At 40.4% G+C, this 21,193-nt stretch overlaps 1 protein-coding gene across 2 annotated transcripts in view; it reads left to right on the forward strand.

Annotated features, from left to right (window-relative positions):
* The window catches only part of tp73 (tumor protein p73), a 30,476-nt gene that overhangs the window by 5,146 nt on the left and 4,137 nt on the right, over positions 1-21,193 (forward strand). The window contains exons 2-12 of one of the 2 annotated variants that reach the window (XM_038722884.1): positions 1,238-1,333; positions 1,787-1,937; positions 7,826-8,074; positions 16,416-16,602; positions 16,912-17,027; positions 17,692-17,801; positions 18,254-18,396; positions 18,620-18,708; positions 18,868-18,995; positions 19,332-19,486; positions 19,674-19,806. In XM_038722884.1, coding sequence (XP_038578812.1) covers positions 1,238-1,333; positions 1,787-1,937; positions 7,826-8,074; positions 16,416-16,602; positions 16,912-17,027; positions 17,692-17,801; positions 18,254-18,396; positions 18,620-18,708; positions 18,868-18,995; positions 19,332-19,486; positions 19,674-19,806 — 1,557 coding nt within the window. Of the gene's footprint in view, positions 1-1,237; positions 1,334-1,786; positions 1,938-6,695; positions 6,935-7,825; positions 8,075-16,415; positions 16,603-16,911; positions 17,028-17,691; positions 17,802-18,253; positions 18,397-18,619; positions 18,709-18,867; positions 18,996-19,331; positions 19,487-19,673; positions 19,807-21,193 lie in introns of those variants that run through there. The other variant, XM_038722885.1, reaches the window with a different exon arrangement.

The following is a 21,193-nucleotide window of genomic DNA, read 5'->3' on the forward strand; positions in this document are numbered from 1 at the left end:
TGCGTTCGTGTGCGTGCTGCCTCTTTAACATGTTCCAAAATGTTTTTTTATGATACACCACTGGCTCATGCGGTGTGAATCAAAACTTTATTAGAGGAACCTACATGTGTGGCAATAGCCAGCTAAAGAACAGAAAAAACGACCTTTAGTAAGCTGCATATCTTTAATCGATTAAGCGCAAATCAAGGTGAAGACCCTTGTTACATGTACGCAGAGATACAGATTACAGTTGTAGCCTACTGTGCAGAGAGTAGCCTGCAAATGGAATTATTTAATCCGACAGGGACAGTCAGTTCAGAGAAAAAGTCACTTATAGCCTACCTGCAGCCAAATCAGTCATTCATTCCAGAGGAAAGGTTTGCATTTATGATGATTTGTTGCAGCATGCATCTTTAAAACCATGCACCTTTGCCACACTTTTTCTTGTTCGGTCCTTCCGCAGGGGTTACTAAGGAGATAAGACGCTGCTGTGGTGCGCAACTTTGTATAGCCATAGTAAACTTTGGTACGACCAAGAATGCCCGACAGGATCTTGTAGTGATCATTGCCACATCAAACTGGAGACTATATGGCGACCTCCCTTTATCCGGTTTACGCGGTAGGCCTGCAGCTGATTTTCTATTTATAGTTGTGGCAAACTCGGATTTATTTGACAAATCAAGGTATTTTGACTCAAACAATCGCAAAGAGGCCCGGATGTAGCTTACACCTTGCAGAAATTTCCACAATAATGTCAAAATACGTTTTCTGTCAGTTGCGATAAGTCTGGAGAGTGCAGATCTCGTGACAACTAGATGATAAATCTTTATCTTAATGCTCTCCGCTGTTCAGCACTTGCTGTTTGCTTCGGTAGCTCCATAATGTATGAACACATTTTAAGGTTGCAGTGCAGGCTTCATTATTTTGAGACAGAGGCGGAGAAGGTGATACTCAGACTTTGCGGAGGGGAGTGAGACGGTGATGAGCAGACAGGTCTGGGCACGCCCAGGCCCCCTGACACCCTGTGCCACCTCTCTGGGACTACATTGGTGTGATCACACCTGGATGAACTGCTCACTCTCCATTTTGAACACTGATAAAATGATCATGTATGAACTAGTTGCCTATAGTTTGTTTCCACGTGTAGCTTTTTAACACGTTAACATGTAAATTCATTTATTCTTGTTTAGTGTAATCGTGCTCATTCTAAACCATTTCTGTTTGTTTGGGTGCTTGCCTGTGTGTGTGTGCTCTGTAGAGTGATCTGCCCCTCACCAGACCACCCATCCTCTAAGATGTCCCAGTCCACCATTACAGAAGAAGGAGGCACCTTCGAGCACCTGTGGAGCTCCCTGTGAGTGTCACCACCTGCTGACGGCTGCTTTCCACCCAATTAACATACTTACCGAATTAGCAATAGTTTAATTAAAAAACATGAAATGTACCAATGATCACAAAACACTAAGATTATGTCAACACCTGATTACTTTATTCTAATTATACACCAATGCTGCAGTCTATAGAGCAGCTAAGGGTAAACATGTTCCGGATAACGTTTTGAAAAAATGTGAATATTTATTAGAGCTACTGGTGTTGCAGACATAATGCTTCATAATTCTGCATAATAAAACAAGCAGTCCCAAAATCATCTTTAATAGTATAACTAAACAAAAAAGATAAAGGGTTGCCCTTCCTTTAAAACTATTCTGATAACATTTTTTTACAAAAGTCTACATGCTTTTTTTTTTCTTTGAAAACTCATCCCTCTTTGATCAACTTGAATCCATGGTGTTGTGTGTGTTCACAGGGAGCCAGACAGCACCTACTTCGAGCTCCCCCCAGGCAGCCAGCCAGGTGAGCGGCCATTGCCTTCTACCAGCACCTCGGGCAGCCACCGCAGCACTGTGGAGGGCTCCATGGACGTCTACCACATGAGGGACATGAACGATAATGTGATGGTAGGAACGTGAGCTCTCATTAAAGTTATTTTTTGGTCAATCTCTGCTTTTTCTTTTGAGAAGCTTTTTTATGTTACCTGAAGGGTGTTTTCTTCCTCTGTGTCAGATCTGATGGACACACATACTTCCAAAGATCTTTTCTTGTCCCCTTTTGTTTGTTGTATCCCTTCACTTTTTCCCTCCAGTGTAGAGGAGATTCCCTCCTATGTATTTTCCCTCTCCTCTGCAGCCTTTTCCCTCTCTCTGTCTCACTGCTGAGCAGCCTGCAGGGACTGTGGGTGTGTACTGGGGGAGGGCTAATTGAAGTCCAAGGCAGGACCCCTTGCTGCTCCACTGTGGAGCCATCTGTAGGCTGGGGTGTGTCTGTGTGCATGTGTGTGTCTGCGTGCAATAATAAACATGCACATATGTTTGCAGCTGTTTGTACCAGTGGTGGACAGTAATTCAGTGCATATACTGCAAGTACTGTACTTCACTACAAATTTGAGCTTTTTGTACATTACTACAGTATTTTCTTTTTATGCCACTTTGTACTTTGTACTCCACATCTCACAGGGAGATATTGTACTTATACTTCACCATTTATCTGACAGCTTTAGTTACTAAAGCATATTTGGGGACTGCAGATAAGACTAAGGCTAACTCTGGTGTAATGCATCAAATGTTTACATTTATGTTATTAATTGCACATGGTCCCTTCTAAATAAAAATCAATCAATCAATCAAACTAATTACTTTATAATTTAAGATTTTTACACACAAACCATTAAGTTTACTTGTTATAAATTTCACTACCCATTTTATACAAGCACCGCTGACACAATTGTTAGATTGACAATGAAATAAACTGGCAACAACTTTGATCGCTTTAAACATTTTTCATATAAAAACATTTCATGGTTCGAACTTCACTAATATGAAGATTTGCTGCTTTTCCTTATAATTATTTTAATTTATTTGTAATAATTGGTTAGACAAAGCAAGCATTGGCAAGCTGCCACTTTGGGCTCTGGGTAATTGTGACAGCACTTCTCAGTATTTTAAGAATTTCAAAAAGTTGATTGATTGAGAAAATAACCAGCAGATTAATCCTTAATGAAAATAATCATTAGTTGCAATCTCACACAAAATAGTTAAAAGGAACTCCCTCTCAACCAACTACAACAGTAAAATCCTGCTTTTACATTAATGCATGAGTAATAATATTAATCTAATATATAATAGTATAACAGTCACAGGACATGTTTCTTTCTGCAATGACTACTTTTAATACTTAGTACATATTCCTGATTTTACTTACACTTACTTACTTTAGTAACATTTTCAATGCAGGACTTTTCTTGTAACAGAGCATTTTTACAGTGTGCTATTAGTACTTTTACTTAAGTAAAGGATCTGAATACTTCGTCAACATCTGGTATGTACCTGTATATTTTTGTTGCTGTCTTGAAACTTCTTATCCACATAATGTATGGCAACTTTTTATGAATGAAGACATTAAACAAAATGTTTTTTGAACTCTCACAGACAATGTAATTATTTTACCGATGATCATGTACAGTACAAAGTTTTATGCACGGATCATCTTGCACTTTTGTTCCCTCTATCCATATCTGTTTTTCCAAATATAGAATCAGAAGTCACTCCCAACCACACCTATGCCCTTCTGATCTGGAATATTGGGATCTAATATTTCAGTGGGCAAGCCTGGGCCTGCCTGGCTGGTTAATGAATAGTCATGACATAAATTGGGGGGCGGAGCAAGGATTTGTTGTTAGATGCAAGGCAAGTTGAGAAGGCCCAGTCAAGCAAGGGAAACAAGTGGAGGAGAGCAGTGGCAGGACGTCTCCTGTATGCTCCATCATGTCCTGCTCCAGCAAGGGGTCCGTTGGCCACGGAGAGTTTGACTCTTACAGTCACACTTGACCACAGCGTGTAAGTCGTAAAAGAGCCGAGACACAGAGACATCATTGAAACATCTTACCTTTCAGGAGCCTTAAGATGCTGTGTGGTGTGGTGAGTGGAGCAGAGTCAAGTATTCTGGCATATTCAGGAAAAAAACTGTAATGTTTGAAAAAGGTGTCTTACTGGTCTAGTGAAGGCAGTTTTTGTTATGGAGGGTATACGTTTTAGTATTACTTTGGTTCACTGTTTCCAAATGAGTGGCAATCTGACAGATGAAAGAGTGCTCATGAGTGCTCATGCGGTTGTGAGAGTGAGTTGATATTTGAAAATCAGGCCTGCATTCTCTTGTATTTTCCATGCATGCATAAGTGGCCATGGCTACCTGAATTTGTGTGCTTTTATAGTACAATTTGGTGTGTACCCCGGTATAATGGGGCTAGTTTGATTATCATTACGTTAACAAGTGTGATTCATTTGGAAAGATGGATGGTCCCTGAAACACTGGCACGTCCAACCACATGATGGGATGGCTAGCTGTGTTTTAACTTTCCCTTCATTTTCCTCTGACATTGTTTGTGAAGTACTTAGGAATTACCTCTGAAAATATTATAGTCATCTATCACTATTAACCAATAATTTATATATTTAAAAAAGTGTATTCAACAGGTTGGCATGAGAGTGAATTGTAGATCCCGTCCCTGCACTTTGCGATGTATTCCCAACAGGGGGCAACCTTCTTACACATCACTTCACATTTTACCCCCTCTCATCCTTACCTCTTTTTAACATAGCTGGTGTTGTTTAGACATGCTCCAGATTTCATATAATGCCATGTTCATTTGTGTAGCCTAACATATAATTTTGGTCATGCTGTTTCTTTATTTCAGCTGGGCCACATGACAACAACTCAAGTTATGTTGTTAACTGTTAAAAGTGTGAAATTTGATAAAACTATAGTACAGGGTTTAGTTTATTAATGAGTAGCTGTAAACAGAGGTCATTAGCAGGGTGATTCTCCTGATCCTCAGCCTAATATGTTTCAATCATCTTGACAAGTGAGGGCTGTTGTGGCTGGCATATCTAAGTTTTTAAATGTTTAAAGCTCAGCTTTGAGTGGCAGATACCAGGAAGCTGCCCATAGGGGACATCATATGCTGTTAGGATGGGAGGCTTAAACACTTACACAGAGTGAAGACACACACACACACTTGCTCACACTGTGGCAGAGGTTTTAGCTCTGTTTCAACTTGTTGTGGATCAAGTTTAGGTATTAAGAGCAAGCACACCTGTGAGTGCATGAGTCTGTGCGGCAGTGAGTGTGTGTGTGTGCGTGCGTGTGCATGTTCCCGTGTGTGTGTCAAGGTTTTTTTTGTTGTTGTAGACACATACACCTGGGCTTACCTTGTGCCCGTAAAGCTCCTTTGACAATACCTGTTAGAGGAAGATTTCAAATGTAATAAATAGGAAGATCTTAAAGGGAGGACGGATCTATCCACCTATCATAAGAAAACAAACAGCATCAGTCTAGATACTCGTTTCCATATTTTTCATGAGAGCAAACATATTTCTATAGCTGTCCTCTTTTAGTCTGACTTAAGACATTTAAAACACTTCATAATCGCTGTCACTTACAATTTTTTTTTGTTTTCAAAATATCAGTAAATAGTAAAAAGAAATTTCCTGTAATTTCCTAGAGGCCTATGTGACATCTTCAAATTCCTTATTTAATCCAAACCAACACTTCCAAACCTAACAATGGTCAGTTTGTTATCATAGTCTACATGACATAGAAAAGCAAAAAAAATCTTTCATTTGAAAACCAGTGAAAGTAAGGCATTTTTGCTGAAAAGAAATTATTGAGATGATTAATCAGTTATCAAAGAAGTGCCACACTAATTTTATTATTTACAAATCAATTAATTGACCAAGCATTTCAGCTCTACTTTGCTGCTTATTTGAGACTTCATGTCCAGAAAGTAAACAACTATTTGTCATCAGTTGTTTTGAACCCAGCTGTCTCCCATATGATGTGTTGAGTACCTGAGTTAGAGTCATCCCATACATGCATACTCATTTACCTTTTACCACTCAAGCTTTCATCTGCTGAACCATGGTCCACATATCCTTGTGTGACTTTGGGCCAGTTTTTCTATCTGTGTTAGTTGTAAGATTGAAAACACAAAGCAGAGCTGAGGGGCAAGGCCACAAGGTAATGTGATGCTGTGTATTGCTTAAGGTTGGGGATTTACAACTTAAAAGTATGGTATAGGTAAATATAACGAGAAAAAACAATAAGGAAGTCTTAATGAATATGAGGTGTGCAGTGGGGGTGGGAAGGTGAATGGTTGTACTGCTTTCATGCTTTCAGCTGGCATACTTATGTTATTTGTTGTACTTCCTTTTCTCTATGTTCACATGGAAACAAACATCCAGTTATTCGTCAGAGATTGTTGTTCTGATTGTTGTATGGATCTAACACTTACAAAGAGTATACAATTCAGCTAATTTCCAGTTAACATCAGTGATTTCTTTTAAGGTGTCTAAGGTGTTTAATAGTCCTTGTTTTAAACAATCTTCAGCCCTGACTGCTGATTTATTACTATATTAATATACAATACTGCGTGGGGGGGGTCTGACCTAGGAACTCTTGTTCTTTCATGTGTTTTCCTACTTGCTTCTCTCTCTCTCTTTCACTCACTCACTCTCCATCAGACCAGACAGTGTTTACTTAGCGCAGGCCTTCACAAGGTGTTTTGGAGCGTGTGTGTACATGTGCCCCGGCATTGCCGTCTATGTCCGGGCATGCCATAATTAGAACCATTTTTTGGGTTCCCATCCCTCTTTCCCTCTCTCCTTCTCTCCCCTCATCTCAGTCTAACACTTTTCTCTCTCCACGCCAGTCCTCACCTTTTTCCCTGTCCTGGCTGTACATGTGTCTGCGTGAGTGCGTGGTGTGCCCACTGGTGCACGCCTTGCTTGAACTCTCTGATAAGGCTATGGTCCCACACTCTCTCTCTGCTTTGCTGTGTTTGGACATTTCTGACTGAACAGTTGTCAAATGAGACTAGAGGATGTACTACGTGAAAAAGAAGGTAAAAATGATGTTTATTCTGCTTGTAGGATAATTGTGTGTGTGCAATGTCAGATCAGTGTTAACCTGCCATCAGTGTCAGCTATTTGACACAGATGTACAGTGCAGGCAGCAGGGATAAATTTGGCAATATTTTTTGAATTAATGATTAAGATTATTATTATGTCGTTTAATCTGAATCAACAGATGTTAAATTAGTTGGATGATGGCTTAATTGTTTTTGAAAGAAAGTAATTGTTTGATGAGTAGAAAGTGGGCAGGGGGACTTACAGCTGGCAGTTTGTGCTTCCTGACTTTTCTGTTTTTGTTCGAGTGTGACAGGGAATCACTAAAGGATCATGGATGATTAAAAAAACAAAACAAATTACAGCAGCAGCCACAAAACAGTTTTCCTTGTTTTGTAGCTTCTGAGTCTGTGTGCAACTATACATGGGCCTCACAAAGTGCATTACCTTTGAGAAGTGTGTCATCACACACCTCAGTGCAACATATTTTCCCTCTTCTCAAACACAGCAGAGAGGACAAGAGGGGAATGGCAGGCAATTAGCAGATTATGCTTTTACAACTTACCTCATATAGCCCAAAGGAGGTTACTGTGGGGACCTCACTGCAACTGCCACTCACTCACGCAAGTTTGTGTCCATGCATTCAAGTGTATTAATCACTCAGAAAGTGCTCATCATTGACACCTACTGTTTCACATGCACCCACCCCACACACATGCAGCATCACACACGCACACTACACATCTTTTCCTTCCCAGTGTAATGCGATCTCTCTTTAAGCCTCCAAGTCCCTGTTTCTCCGGCACCTCCACCTGTGCCCTCCCTCTGTCTCTCTCCTCCCTCCCTCTTCGCCTCCCTCATTCACTTCCCTCTTCGTTTCTCCCCAGTCCCAATACAACTTGCTGAGCAGCAGCATGGAGAGCCTGGGGAGCCGTGCGACGTCCGCCAGCCCCTACAGCTCCGAGAACGCCTCCTCGTCGGCCGTGCCCACCCCCTCACCCTACTCCCAGCCCAACTCCACCTTTGAGGGCCTATCACCTGCCCCGGCCATCCCCTCTAACACCGACTACCCCGGACTGCACACCTTCCAGGTGTCCTTCCAGCAGTCCAGCACTGCCAAGTCTGCCACATGGACCGTGAGTACACACACTTTCTTGACTTTGGCATGCAGTGTGTGTGTGTCTGTGTGTGCCTGTGTGTTTCTCCATCTTTGTCTTTTTCTCTTTCTGGCTCTCTGTCTAACTGAGTTACTATCTTCCCAACACATAAACATGCACACAAAGACATTATTTCACAGACACATACACACAGTCACTCACTCAAGCCAGCACATGTGCAGGCGTGTCCCGTCCAAGTGAAAGTAGTACATCATTCAGTGATTCATCTTGTCCTCCACTCACCTTTATTCGCATCCTGTGTGATGAATGCAACAGGGAAAGTTTGGTACGTGGTTGAGCATGTTTTTGTCCTTTGTGTGTTTGACTTTTTAGACAATTCTTGCACTCAATATTAAAAGAAAACAATAATTGACTCAAGTTTAAAAAAAAAAAACAGTTTGGTTTCTTAAACCATTTTATCTTGTAAAACACGTTTCAATAATAATTTAAGACATTAATAACAGTTTCCCCTACAGTGTCACTCAATTGCTTAGAGTTTATCAACAATGAGTGTAATATTTATTGTATTATTACCAGTACCATTACTATTATTTAACATCTCTATGTGGAACATGTTTTGTACTACTGTATTTTCCCTCCATCCCCCAACACAACTAGCCAAAGCAGTTGGCCGCCCACCCTGAACCTAGGTTCTGTTCGAGGTTTCTGCCTGTTAAAAGGGTTTTTCCTTGCCACTGCCACCATTGCTGGTTCTCTATAAATAAAATTACAAAGAGCGTGGTCTAGACCTGCTCTATATGAAAAGTACAATAAGATAACTTCTGTTATGAATTGGCGCTATGTAAATAAAATAGAAAAATAAACAAATGAATACAATTTTAATGTACTTCTCATCTCTCATATATCTCATATAACTTCACTATATGAGATCAATGCAGTATTAATACATTGTAATAATAACATATTATTACAGTAACAATACAAAAATTTGGAAAAGGCTGTAATAGTATGACAGTTGTATTAATCCATACATGATACTGTGGTTGTTCCATGTTTTTTTCCCTGGGTTATGGAAAGTCAACATCTGGTATTTGATTTGATTTTTGGGACATGCTTCTTACTAAGAGGGCTTCCATGTGTTGAAAATATGACTATTCTTTTGTAACAGGAATAATATAACACACTTATAAATGGACTGATATTGAACACATACGTAAGCAAATAAATCTTCTTACTGCTGCTAATGTTACTACTCAGCAGCAGTAGTAGTAGTAGTAGTACACAACTACATTTTACTATTTTAAGCGGTACAGGAATAAACAAAAGTAAAACCCTGAACTTCGGAACTTTGGGTAAGACTTTACTAAACCCCACAATTAGCTTGTGATGATGCTGGTGAGAGACAGGTGAAATGGGAGCTGTTTAATTTGTCATGACCTGATGACAAAGGTCTCCTGGTGGAAAGGTGTCACCTCCGACTGTCACACAGTTGACCTCCCTGAAACAAGAGACGCAAGAGACAAGCTGCACTTCCTTCACTGTGTGTGTGTGTGTGTGTGTGTGTGTCTGTGAGCGTCCAGGCCTGTGAATGTGTGATCAACTGAGAGACTCCTCTGTGGCTGTGTTTGCTGGAAGTAACCATGCGTGGTGTGCTCCTTCACTCAGCCCTCAGTGATGTAAGAAGATCCCCCTCTGGACATTAGAGCGGTGGTCTTTGACCTGCCGCTTTTCTTTCTCTCTCTCTTTCTTCCTCCAGTCTTATCACACACACTCATGGCTGTCACCTCTGGCGCCTTAAGTTACGCCCCCGTCCATCATCTCCTTTCTCTCACTTCCATACTCTGACCCAGGTCTATCCCACATCCAAACTAAATTGACAGAAACCAAGGAAAACATGGACCAGAATTATTAGTTTGTTTTACATGAGAAATTTCTGAAATATGGCAGAAACCTGTTTCAACCTGTTTGGTTAAACATGATACTCACTACTCAAATTAATAACCTGGCTTTCTCCCCCTGATACCCTTTTAGCTTACAGTTTTGAATGTTGCTAATAACTTGATTAAGGAAATACATTAAATCAAAGAAGCCTGATAATGTCCCATTTTCAAAAATATTTTGAACAGTCTGATTCAGTGTCTTTACTCACTACACCATCCTGCAGTTCCACCTACCCCTGCGCAACAAAATAAACTCCTCTTATCGGCTTTGGTTCGCATGGATAATAGATTGAAAATTACCCCAATTTTATGAACAAAGAGGAAGGGAGTTTTTGACTGGCACACAACTTAAGAAACAGATAATGAGGCACTAGAAAAATGATTGTGAGGAAACCTGTGATTATTCAGATGCCTCTGCTGCCATTAAACAGGAGGGATTAGAATGAGAGAGAGACTGGGTGATTGCTTATAGCTTTTATGGAGTTTACTGTAATGCTTATGTTTTTATCTTGCGCGCCTGATCATAAGATTGGCAAAGTATCAAAAGATGTATTTAAGTGTTATTATATAGAAGCTACTTTATAACAAAATGTTTTGTTTTGTGTGACAATATGCATTATGATCATGTGTGATAGAGTAGGATACTATATGATACCACTGATTGCCTTACAGTAAGCCTTACAGATGTTATACCTACGCGTTTCAAAAACATTTTTGAAATGCAGGGGAAAAAAATGTTTCTTCCCAAACGTGTGGACACAAACCATGAAAATCAAGTGTACATAAAGGTTTGCCAGGCTACGTTTGAGCTCAGTGGCAAAAGGCTTTTGGAAGGCTCAGATCATGTCGGCGAGTCGTTTTAGAAGTCTTAGTATTGAAAAGAAAAGAGATTACGGTCAAGCCTCTCAGAAAGAACATGTCTCCGTTAATGAGTGGGGATTCCCCAAAAATAACACAAAGGGGTTTCTAATGCATGCACATTTGGGTGTGTGTATTTATGCGAAATTCAGTGGTAAGCCAAGGTTTTAACATGCTTGAAAAAAAAAACAGATGACTATGTGGACCAGACTGAGTCATCTTATTTGAATGAGGGAGTTAACGGTCTGGGTTTCTTGCTGATTTCTTGTGGCCTCAAGCAGTGGGGAATGCGGAATGCCATAGGGGTATGTTGACTATAATCAGTTACCTAGCTGCCCTCCATCCCCACCCCTTCGCCTCCCACTAAGAGCGGGTGGCATGCAGTGCTTTGGGAGATTACGAGAAAGGTAGCAGCCGTATTGCGTCAGGCATTTCTCATTAAATCCCCTCTTCTCAAGTTGTCCACTTGAATGACTGATGGGAAGTTAGGTTTGTGGCTGCACCAACCACATCTGCTTCACCATTCAAAAGGAGAACAAAGAGAAGAGAACAAAAACCAGGAGAACAGATGGGAATAGAGGACACAATCATAATGTTTCCACATCCAGTAAGTCCATTCAAGCCCATATTAAGATAGTCTGGTAATCCTCCAGTCCCTCTCCTGTCTCGCCAAGACATTGTGCATTAGTGATAATAGTTCTGAAACATTGCCACTCTCTCGCCTCCTGAAGATGATTCTTGGCTTGGACGCAGGCAAGCATCACTGCGGCTGGGAATTAGATCTAACACCTCAGCCTTGTCAAATAATAAGACCTCTTTCCATACACTCAGACTTTAGTTTATGTGTGTGTGCGTGTGTGTGTGTGTGTGTGTGTGTGTGTGTGTGTGTGTGTGTGTGTGTGTGTGTGTGTGTGTGTGTGTGTGTGTGTGTGTGCGCGTGCATACAGTATTTGTCAGGAGTAGGGGTTGTGTGTGATGCGGTGGTTGCGGGCTCGAGCATGCAGTGCAAGGCAGCTTGTCAGAAGCTGCTTTTCCCAGCTATTAGCCTTTCTCCGTTTGGACACAGGTCCCAACACGCCCTGCACGATGTATCCTTCCCTTCCTTTCCCCATGCATCATCCACGACCAGATCACCACTGGCCTTCCTGCTAAGCACCAGAAAACTCACTCAATAAGATTTCACACACATTTCTATGCTCAGGTGGGTTATATGAAAACATAAGCAAATACATTAAGCTGTTCGTAATTATTTTATAATGTTTGTGGGATTCAGATCAATTTCTTTATCTACTGTAAATGCAAGTGCTTTTTATAGTTACCCAGTAAAACGAAGTGCTTAAATAAACCAGTCTCCAGGATGGATATTTAACATTGTCAACAGTATCGACACTCCAAAGACTGTGGGATGCCATCAATCTAATGTGGAAACTAATGTGTTCGTTATTTGCTCTGTTCTGCTGTGTATCCTTTAACACTCGGTGTAACAATGCCATCCTGTCTAGAAGACTGAACTTTTACAGTGTCCATGGACTGTGCCAGTACTGTAAATGCATCCTTGAGATGATGGTGAACAGCAGTGAATATAAAGCTAATTTACTATAACTACTTACAGTATGTGATTCATTGCTATTCAAGGCAAAAATGTTTGGTTTGGATGCCTCATCAATTATTTCAGGGTTAATCTATTACTTATTATTATAGACAATCATGTTTAGATAATAACTGTTGTTAAAAAAGATCATTACATCTTTCCTTGTTTCCCTTAATAGTCTCATAAAGACAAACAGCAATTACCATGACGTCAAAGAAAGTGTGGTTGATTCTCCAAATTTCTATATTGAATTGAGTATAATTACAGACTGTATAGAAATTCAGCTTAGACTGTGTGTGTGTGTGTGTGTGTGTGTGTGTGTGTGTGTGTGTGTGTGTGTGTGTGTGTGTGTGTGTGTGTGTGTGTGTGTGTGTGTGTGTAAGCATATTTGATATTTGGACAGTTAAGCGAATTTGCGGCGGGCAAGCTGTTGCTTGTGTATATGGATGACGGTCTGACAATTATCACCCTGTCTCCAGGAGCCTGTCAGGACCTGCTCCACTGGTCCACTGTGTAGAGGCAGGGGATATGGATGGGTGGATATATGAGCTACTGATACATCTATGTATTTTATAGCTCAAATTGCATTGCAAGTTTTGTAGTAAAACATAAATCTCCCTAATGACCTCCAGAAAAGAAAGTCCACCATGTAAATTAAACTGAAGAAAATGAACATGTCACTGCCTGCTCTGGAGTCATGAGATGAAGGTTGCCTGTCCATAAAGCATAATAGGTCTTTGTGAAGCTTATTTTTACAGGAAATATTTGTTTGTTAGTAGTAGGTAGGTAGTCTAAATTAAAAATTGGAGAAAGGCCCAGCAGTTGGCAAAGGTTTATTGTGCAGATTCTGGAAATGTAAAGAATTTCCTAACATTGTTAAAGATTTAGAAATTTGTATTGCTTCATGTAAAAATCATGTTCTCCCGTCTTTTTCCAGTTCGTCTACATCCCTTCCTCCTTCTTTATGTCCTGAAACAAAGCCAAGTTTATGCATCACTCAAGATCTCTTGTCTGTACAAGAAGATGCACATCAAATACTGTAGTTCTTTTATTAATGTTGCACTTCACTTCTGGCAATGACACGTGGAGCTGAGTTATCTCGTCAGTACGTGTGAGGTGTGTGGTGGATAGGTTCAAAGTAATATCGCCAAACGCTGATCCCTGCTGATCCCACAATTTATCAAAATATCTTTTTTTTTGTGGCTAAAGAACAAAATGGTTTTCTGCAATGGCCCCTTTTAATACTAGGCCAACAGAATCTTAGAGTGCAGGTGGAATTTCAAATCATTACTAACCTCCTGTTAGTTTGTGAGTATAAAAAGTTATTTCTCAACACAGCTGCCTAGATCATGGCCACATGCGATTACTGTATCTGCTAATATAATATTGTGATTGTGTGAGTATGGGTCAATTAAAAAAACTCATGCTGCCTTTTCTACACACATGTATTACAACCATGTATAACCACCACCATGACTGGATGTCAATGCCTCCTTTCTGTGATGCTGCCTCCTTTCTGTGATGCTGCCTGTTTACATTAAACATTAAATAACATTTCTCATGTCCCTCTAAATGCTAACGGTGTTAATAGTATTTCTGTTGTGGTCATGCTGGAAAGAAAACTATTGGATCCTTTTAGGAGATGTGATTGTTGCAGCAAGTCCCCAGGTCTGTAAAAAAAAGTCTGGCTGTTGAATCTCAGAGAAATAATTTATCCACGGTATGGACAAGCTGTTGAGACTTGTCAGGAAAAGGTAATGCTGTGCACAGGTATTTCCATTGCCCTCAAGGGAGTGCTCATGGCCAAGGGCGTGTGTGTGTGTGTGTGTGTGTGTGTGAGGGGCTTATGTGTCAAAACAAGGAATCCAAGCAGTTGGTGTAGGAATGACTTTATCCCAGCCACCATCAGGCCAGAGGCTGTCTGGTGGGAGAGTCAAATCAGAGTCTATATAATCAGTGGAATTTTTTAGATATTGCATTTAAATTTGAAGAATTTACAGATGTTTTGGAATCCGTGCAGCAGATGGCTTCAGCTGGCAGCCTGAACCAACTGCAATGACTGCAACTTATTCCTTCGGGACAATTGTGCTCGTCAATATGACAAAATCAGACAATGACTATGACTGACTATGAGGGACTCCCGGTGACACATTTTGTTTTTAACAAGAAACAGAAGTATCGCTCTAAAACAGTATATTTTGTTAGAACTTCCCTGCCTCCTAAAGGTCTGTTTCTTTCAAGCTCCACACTGCCAATTTGTACAGGCTTTCTGATAAGTCTCAGGCCTAATGATAACAACAGGGTTATTTTATGAATTTTTAGAAAGCTCGCACCTTTACCACAGATACACTATTCAACTGTTTTCACAGGTTGAGTAGTACTCCTTGGGAAGAGTAAACTGAACTTTAGGTGGAATGTCCCTTTATAAAAGGTGAAGATGGTGGAAGGTGGATATACAGTATATGTTTACAAGCTTATGGTTTGTGTTTTCTGAAAGGATGATTGATACCTGCTGAAAAAGTCATGGTTAACACCAGGCTTCAGGGTTTAACTCAAATACTAAAAACATACTCATCGATGAAGCTCAAATTCTTCATGCATAAAAACATTCCCTAAATGGCATATGATCTGATGAAAATGAAATGGGTTTCTGGTTACACCGGGTTTAAGATACAGACCACGTAAATGGTTGGGTTTGAGTATGGCCATCCATCCGACTCTTTTTCTCAACTATCAAATACAAAAAGGCAAAATGGCATTGAAATTTTTTCGTATGCAGCATCGCTGACCTAGAGCTGTATTTACTGTTTTTCTGCCTTAGGGTGCGCTGTTGCAGCAAGTCCACACAGGACAACTGTCTCCTACGTTTTTTTTCTGGAAGGCACAAGTTTGATTTGTGTTGGGGCATGTTAAGAGTTTTTTCATCCCTTGGTGTGTTTGAGAGCATCTGTACTGGCATTTACACATAGGCTACATCCTCTGAGGAAACATTGAAGACTTGGCTTTAGCTCAGCATGTTCTCATTGATCTTTACTTACAATAGTTAAAGTCCTACCTTTGTTTTTTTATTCAGGTGGTGGTACATACACTGAGACAACACCATGTTTTCCAAACTGTCATTTTGAACGTCCAGTTCTCCTCCACCAGCTGTGGCATCTCACATTACCACCCACAAACCCCAGTCTACTGGATAATGTTCATATATTCATTCTAATAACACAGTAATTAACTTTACTACAGAGGTGTAAATTTACTGCTGACTGTTTTACAGTCCCCATATATTTTCCCTTTCCATTTCATTTCATGCTCTCCCTTTCCACAAATAACACAATTTGTTCTTAAGTCATGATTTTATGTGATAATAACAGTGACCTGTGATCACACTCCGTTATTTTTAACCATCATAGTAACACCAAGCTCTTTATTTGACCACCTTGTCTTCTTCACCTCTACTTTTTTTGCTGCTATACTGTCGTAGATTCTTTCCCCTCCTTGGAATTAAAGTTATATCTTGATAGCATTCACATGAAACTGAGAAGACACGGCTCATGTGTCTATAATGTCTACGTTTAATTTGTGGTAGGTTGTTTAAACGATGTGACTGCAAAGGCATTAAGCGATATTTAGCGGGTAACTAATGGATCCGATTCTTATGTTCATATGTTAATTTACTACATTATAAGGTACTCTGGAAAGGAACATTTGCAAAATGCCTAAACTATAAATATGAAGTTAAAATTGAAAGAGAGTTGGGGGTACAAATTTTAACACAACCGTGATCAGCATTTTGTTGAGCAAAGCAGTAGTTTACATTCCCCTGACTGACTGATTGTGATGTTCTGAGGATATCCGATAGCTGTTTCATTGCTGCTTTTCTCTCATACACACACAGACAATATATATGTCATATGTCAGCTCAGGTCACTGACTCGAGCCTCTCCGGCCCCGCGTGTGTTCTTTTCTCACCCAGTACTCTCCCTTGCTGAAGAAGCTCTACTGTCAGATTGCCAAAACCTGTCCAATCCAAATCAAGCTGTCGTCCTCTCCTCCACATGGCAGCATCATCAGAGCCATGCCCGTCTACAAGAAGGCGGAACACGTCACAGAAGTTGTCAAACGCTGCCCCAACCACGAACTAGGACGAGACTTCAATGATGGTATGATCAACAAGCGTGGCCCTTTGACAGTTTATACTTCTATACCTTTCTCCAAGATATGCCAACGATATCTCAAAATGAAATCATTTTGTTGTTAGGTGAACATTTCTGAGGTATTTAGTGAATGACTGTGAAATCAACCATGAGAGGATAAAATACATATTTCATTAATCCTAGCTTACCTTGTGAATTTTGCCCTGATCACAAACATTTTGTGCATTGAGCTTTAAATAAACCAATACTGTCTGGTGTATGGGATGTGTGATGCTTTGACTTAACTGTGTCCTTTTCCCATTGTTCTCTCCACAGGTCAAGCTGCCCCAGCCAGTCACCTGATCCGAGTGGAGGGGAATAACCTCTGTCAGTACGTGGATGATCCCGTAACTGGCCGGCAAAGTGTCTTTGTGCCCTATGAGGCTCCACAGGTTGGTGGTTTATCAGCTCACAATGCATTGTATTAGGTTCCTTAGGGACTGGACTCACAGCTTTAAACATCAGAAATGATGGTGAATGTACAAAATATTTTGGGATATTGACTCTTTTCATGAAGCATACTTTTTATGAAGTGAATCCTTGTTGATTTTTATTATAGCAGTTAAAATGGGGTTGGGCTGATGGTAAATAAAAGCCATCGAGATATCGAGAAAGCCTTTGACAAAAATGAGAAGTGGTTGTTTGCATAAATCAATATCTGAAAGATGTCCCTAATATGTTGTACATTCAGCCCAAATGTCAAAACACACAATGGATAAAACAATGAATATTTCAGTGAGGTATTTCATAGGAGGCACATCTATAAATAAAGATGCCGGGCATGTCCAAACAAGCACAATAGTGAGAAATCATCATGAGGAGAGTACACTTGTCTCCTGGCACATCAAATTGCCGCCACTGCTCTCTGGTGGTGGATTGGTCACATTTACTATAAAAGGGGAGGTCTTGCTGAAAGATGTGCAGATTGAAAGAAACGGTTTAAACATCCTGAAATTCCATGTTAAGTGTCCAAGACTAAAACAACAATTAAACCAACAAAAAAACTTAAATCCCTCAGTTCCATTCATTTGTGGGATTCATTGTTTTGTGTTTCAGGTGGGGACTGAGTTTACCACAATCCTATATAACTTCATGTGCAATAGCAGCTGTGTGGGCGGCATGAACAGGAGACCCATCCTCATCATCATCACTTTGGAAACCAGGGAGTAAGTCAACCATTCACAATCCATATATGCAGTCTTCTTTTTAATATAACAAGCAATTCTCAGCTCTTTGTCACTTGCTTTATGTTTAGTCTTTCTGGCACCAGGTTTATGAATTTACAAATGTTTTGCAGCAGTACAAACTGACAAATGATCCAAGACAATGACCAACTGACAGTTCAATGGGAAGTGCAGAACATACTACATTATACACATTAGATTATACATACCTTTACTCTACTTCTACTTACTATTTATTACCATTTACCATGACATAAAGGTGTGATCAGACTGGACATGATTGGACAGTGTGGTGTGAAACTATTCAGATCCAAGCTTAGGTAAAACTAAATACTTGGACTTAATTTGGAATGTTAGAGAACCTACATTTTTGTCAGGGCTCTCTTAACACTTCACTTGATGAAAATGTTTTCTATTCTCAATCATCTCTGCAGTGGTCAAGTGTTGGGCAGAAGGTCATTTGAAGGTCGGATATGTGCCTGTCCTGGCCGAGACCGCAAAGCAGATGAGGACCACTTCAGGGAACAACAGGCTCTGAATGATAGTGTGGCCAAAAATGGCAGTGCCAACAAGCGCAGTGAGTTGAATTAAACTGAATGATGCATTTATGTTAACTAAACTACACAAAGTATTTTAATAGTTAAAGGTCCAGCGACTTTTCAGATACTGAGAAACTTGTATATATTCAACAATCAACGCTGATGCAAGATGGTCCAAGATATCTTGGTCCTCAAAAAGAATGAGACTGTGAAATGTGTTAGAAACCTGTTTGATTCTGACTCTGTTTCTGTTGTTTGCAGACTTCAAACAGAGTCCGCCAAATATTCCCAGTCCCAATATTAACATGAGGAAGAGGCGGCATGGAGAAGAAGAAATTTACTATATTCCAGTAAGAGCTTTTCACACACTTACCATTTTACATTAAAATAGTCAATGATACAAATGATAAAATACACTGAAAACAAATGAACCATTTTTAAAGGACAGGCTCACCAGTCATTATTCTTTGACTGGTTTATGTTATGTTTTTGTGTATGTTTGTGTGTAGGTTCGCGGTCGGGAGAACTTTGAGCTGCTGATGAAGATTAAAGACAGTTTGGAGCTGGTGGAGCTCGTGCCACAGCCACTGGTGGAAACCTACAGACAGCAAACACAGCAGCAACTTCTGCAGAGACCGTGAGTCACTCCAACACTATGCACAAGCACACAGATCCATCATGGTACACATTATGTACATATAAACATACTGTACAAACTAAAAGGATCAACCCAAACACATGGACACACAAGAAGCACATAAATCCATACACCTTTCTTTATGATACATTTTTCAGTAAAATTAAGGGAAGAGGTTGAAGTTATCAACTCAGAATATATTAAAACAACCCTCACAAAAGCTGAATTTAGAGTCTTGTTGATTTCATCAAACTGTTGTGAAGAATCTTTCGCTCACACCAAAACACAGACGCACACATTCCTCTAACCTCAGCCACATTTTCCTCTTTTCTCTAGGAGCCATATAGCATCACCCACCTCTTACTCCCCACTGTCCAACATGAACAAGCTTCATGCCCATGGAGGCCTCAGCAAACAACCCTCAGTCAACCAGCTGGTGGGGCAGCAGCCCCAGCAACACCCCACTGCCCCCAACTCCATAGCTCATATGGGTGAGTATCTATGTGTGTGTGATTCAAATCAAAACAGATTTACTCATAAAGCACATGTTTCAAACCAATTTGTCATCAAGATTTCTGATCGGAAAATATCAATGCCAAAGGAGTTGATTTTGTAGTACTGTTGTTTGTGCATTTTTGCTGCTCACCATTTTATTGATCACCCCTCCCTTTGTCACAGGTTCAAACATGCTCAACAGCCACCACATGCAGGCCAATGGTGATATGAATGGTGGCCACAGTAGTCAGACTATAGTGTCTGCTTCCCACTGCAGCCCGCCCCCTCCGTATAACCCTGACCCCAGCCTTGTCAGGTACCTCACCCTCCAATGACACTCCTTCTTTATCCTCCTGTAAAGGGCCAGCAGACAATCATCTGCACTTGTTGGGTTAAATATGAATGGGTGCAATGTTGATGCCAAAACAGCTTGTTCGTTTGGCCATGTTCATATAAATTTGGTCAGTTTTTTCCCTTTTGCAGCAAAATGTGTCTAGATGGAACTGTGTTATACAGTCAGTTTGATTTGATTATGGCTGATTTGTAAAGGCTTGCAATTACGTCACAAATCTCCTTGCAACCTGGTGCCATAATGAAGGTCCACTGGAGAATTGGCTGCATGTAAATAATATCTAAACATAATACAGCTCCACTATAAAAATACATTACCTGGTAGGGTTGTGTTATGGGAGTAAGTTCAATAATGTTTTAAAAGGTAAGGCCCTATTTTCACATATTTTGGGGTTTAAATAGCTAATACGTATAAAAAGTTTTGAAATCCGTGCAGCAGATGACTTTAGCCAGCAGCTGCAAACTGGCGAAAGTGGCTGCAACGTATTCATCATGGTGGTATTCCACACCACTACGTTTTTAAAACGAATCGATCTCCGTCCACACCAGCGTTTTAGCTGCATAACAGAATTGATCTCTTGTCATGCACATGCATGACAAACATGAAGCAGATGGTCTACTCCACAGCTGCAGAAGATTTGGTTAAAAAAATACTACAGATGTACTGCAGATGAAGAACCACACCAGATATTTCTTTTGCATGGACCAACAATGAGCTGGAACTCTTACTGAATGTAACATGGGACTTTAAAGCAACTGTGGCGGTGGAAAACAGACTGGAAGTTGCAAATACGGCAACATGCAAAGTACAAGTGTAGGCTGTAAGTGTTATTTGCACGGTACAAAATATTTTATTAAACATACTAAAATTAAAACTCTGTCTGTGTTTTTGCTTTGCATGACTTACAAGACCCAATCAGAGAGCCAAATGTGAGTGTCTGCGTCATCATTTTAAAGTCCTCCGTTTTTGCCCGTCTGCTCTAAAACGTTACCCTGGAGTTTTTAAACGGTGTCGGCAGCGTTTTCAAACGTTTCCATCTTAGGTCTTCGGATTCACCATTTCAGTCTGGACAGGAGATGCAAACTTAGCTAAAGGTCTCCGTTTAAAAATGAAAACGTAGAAATGTGAATGGCCCCTAAATCAAGGCAACCAAATTGCATCCACAAAAACTTCTTCTTATTGCCACTGACCGGCTCAGACTGTCTAACAACATCATGGAAGTAACACCTGCTAATACCCCTTGTTTTTAACCAGAAACAGAAGTCTCACTCAAGGACTGTACTCGCTGAGAATTCTCGTGAGAGACGAGTTGTTGCAGAAAGACAATGGTGGAAACGTGAGTTTGGAGAGA

Source organism: Micropterus salmoides, unplaced genomic scaffold (genome assembly GCF_014851395.1).
Source record: "Micropterus salmoides isolate LMB-PRFRI ecotype aquatic unplaced genomic scaffold, ASM1485139v1 Ms_hic_scaffold_16, whole genome shotgun sequence".
Classification (NCBI taxonomy): domain Eukaryota; kingdom Metazoa; phylum Chordata; class Actinopteri; order Centrarchiformes; family Centrarchidae; genus Micropterus; species Micropterus salmoides.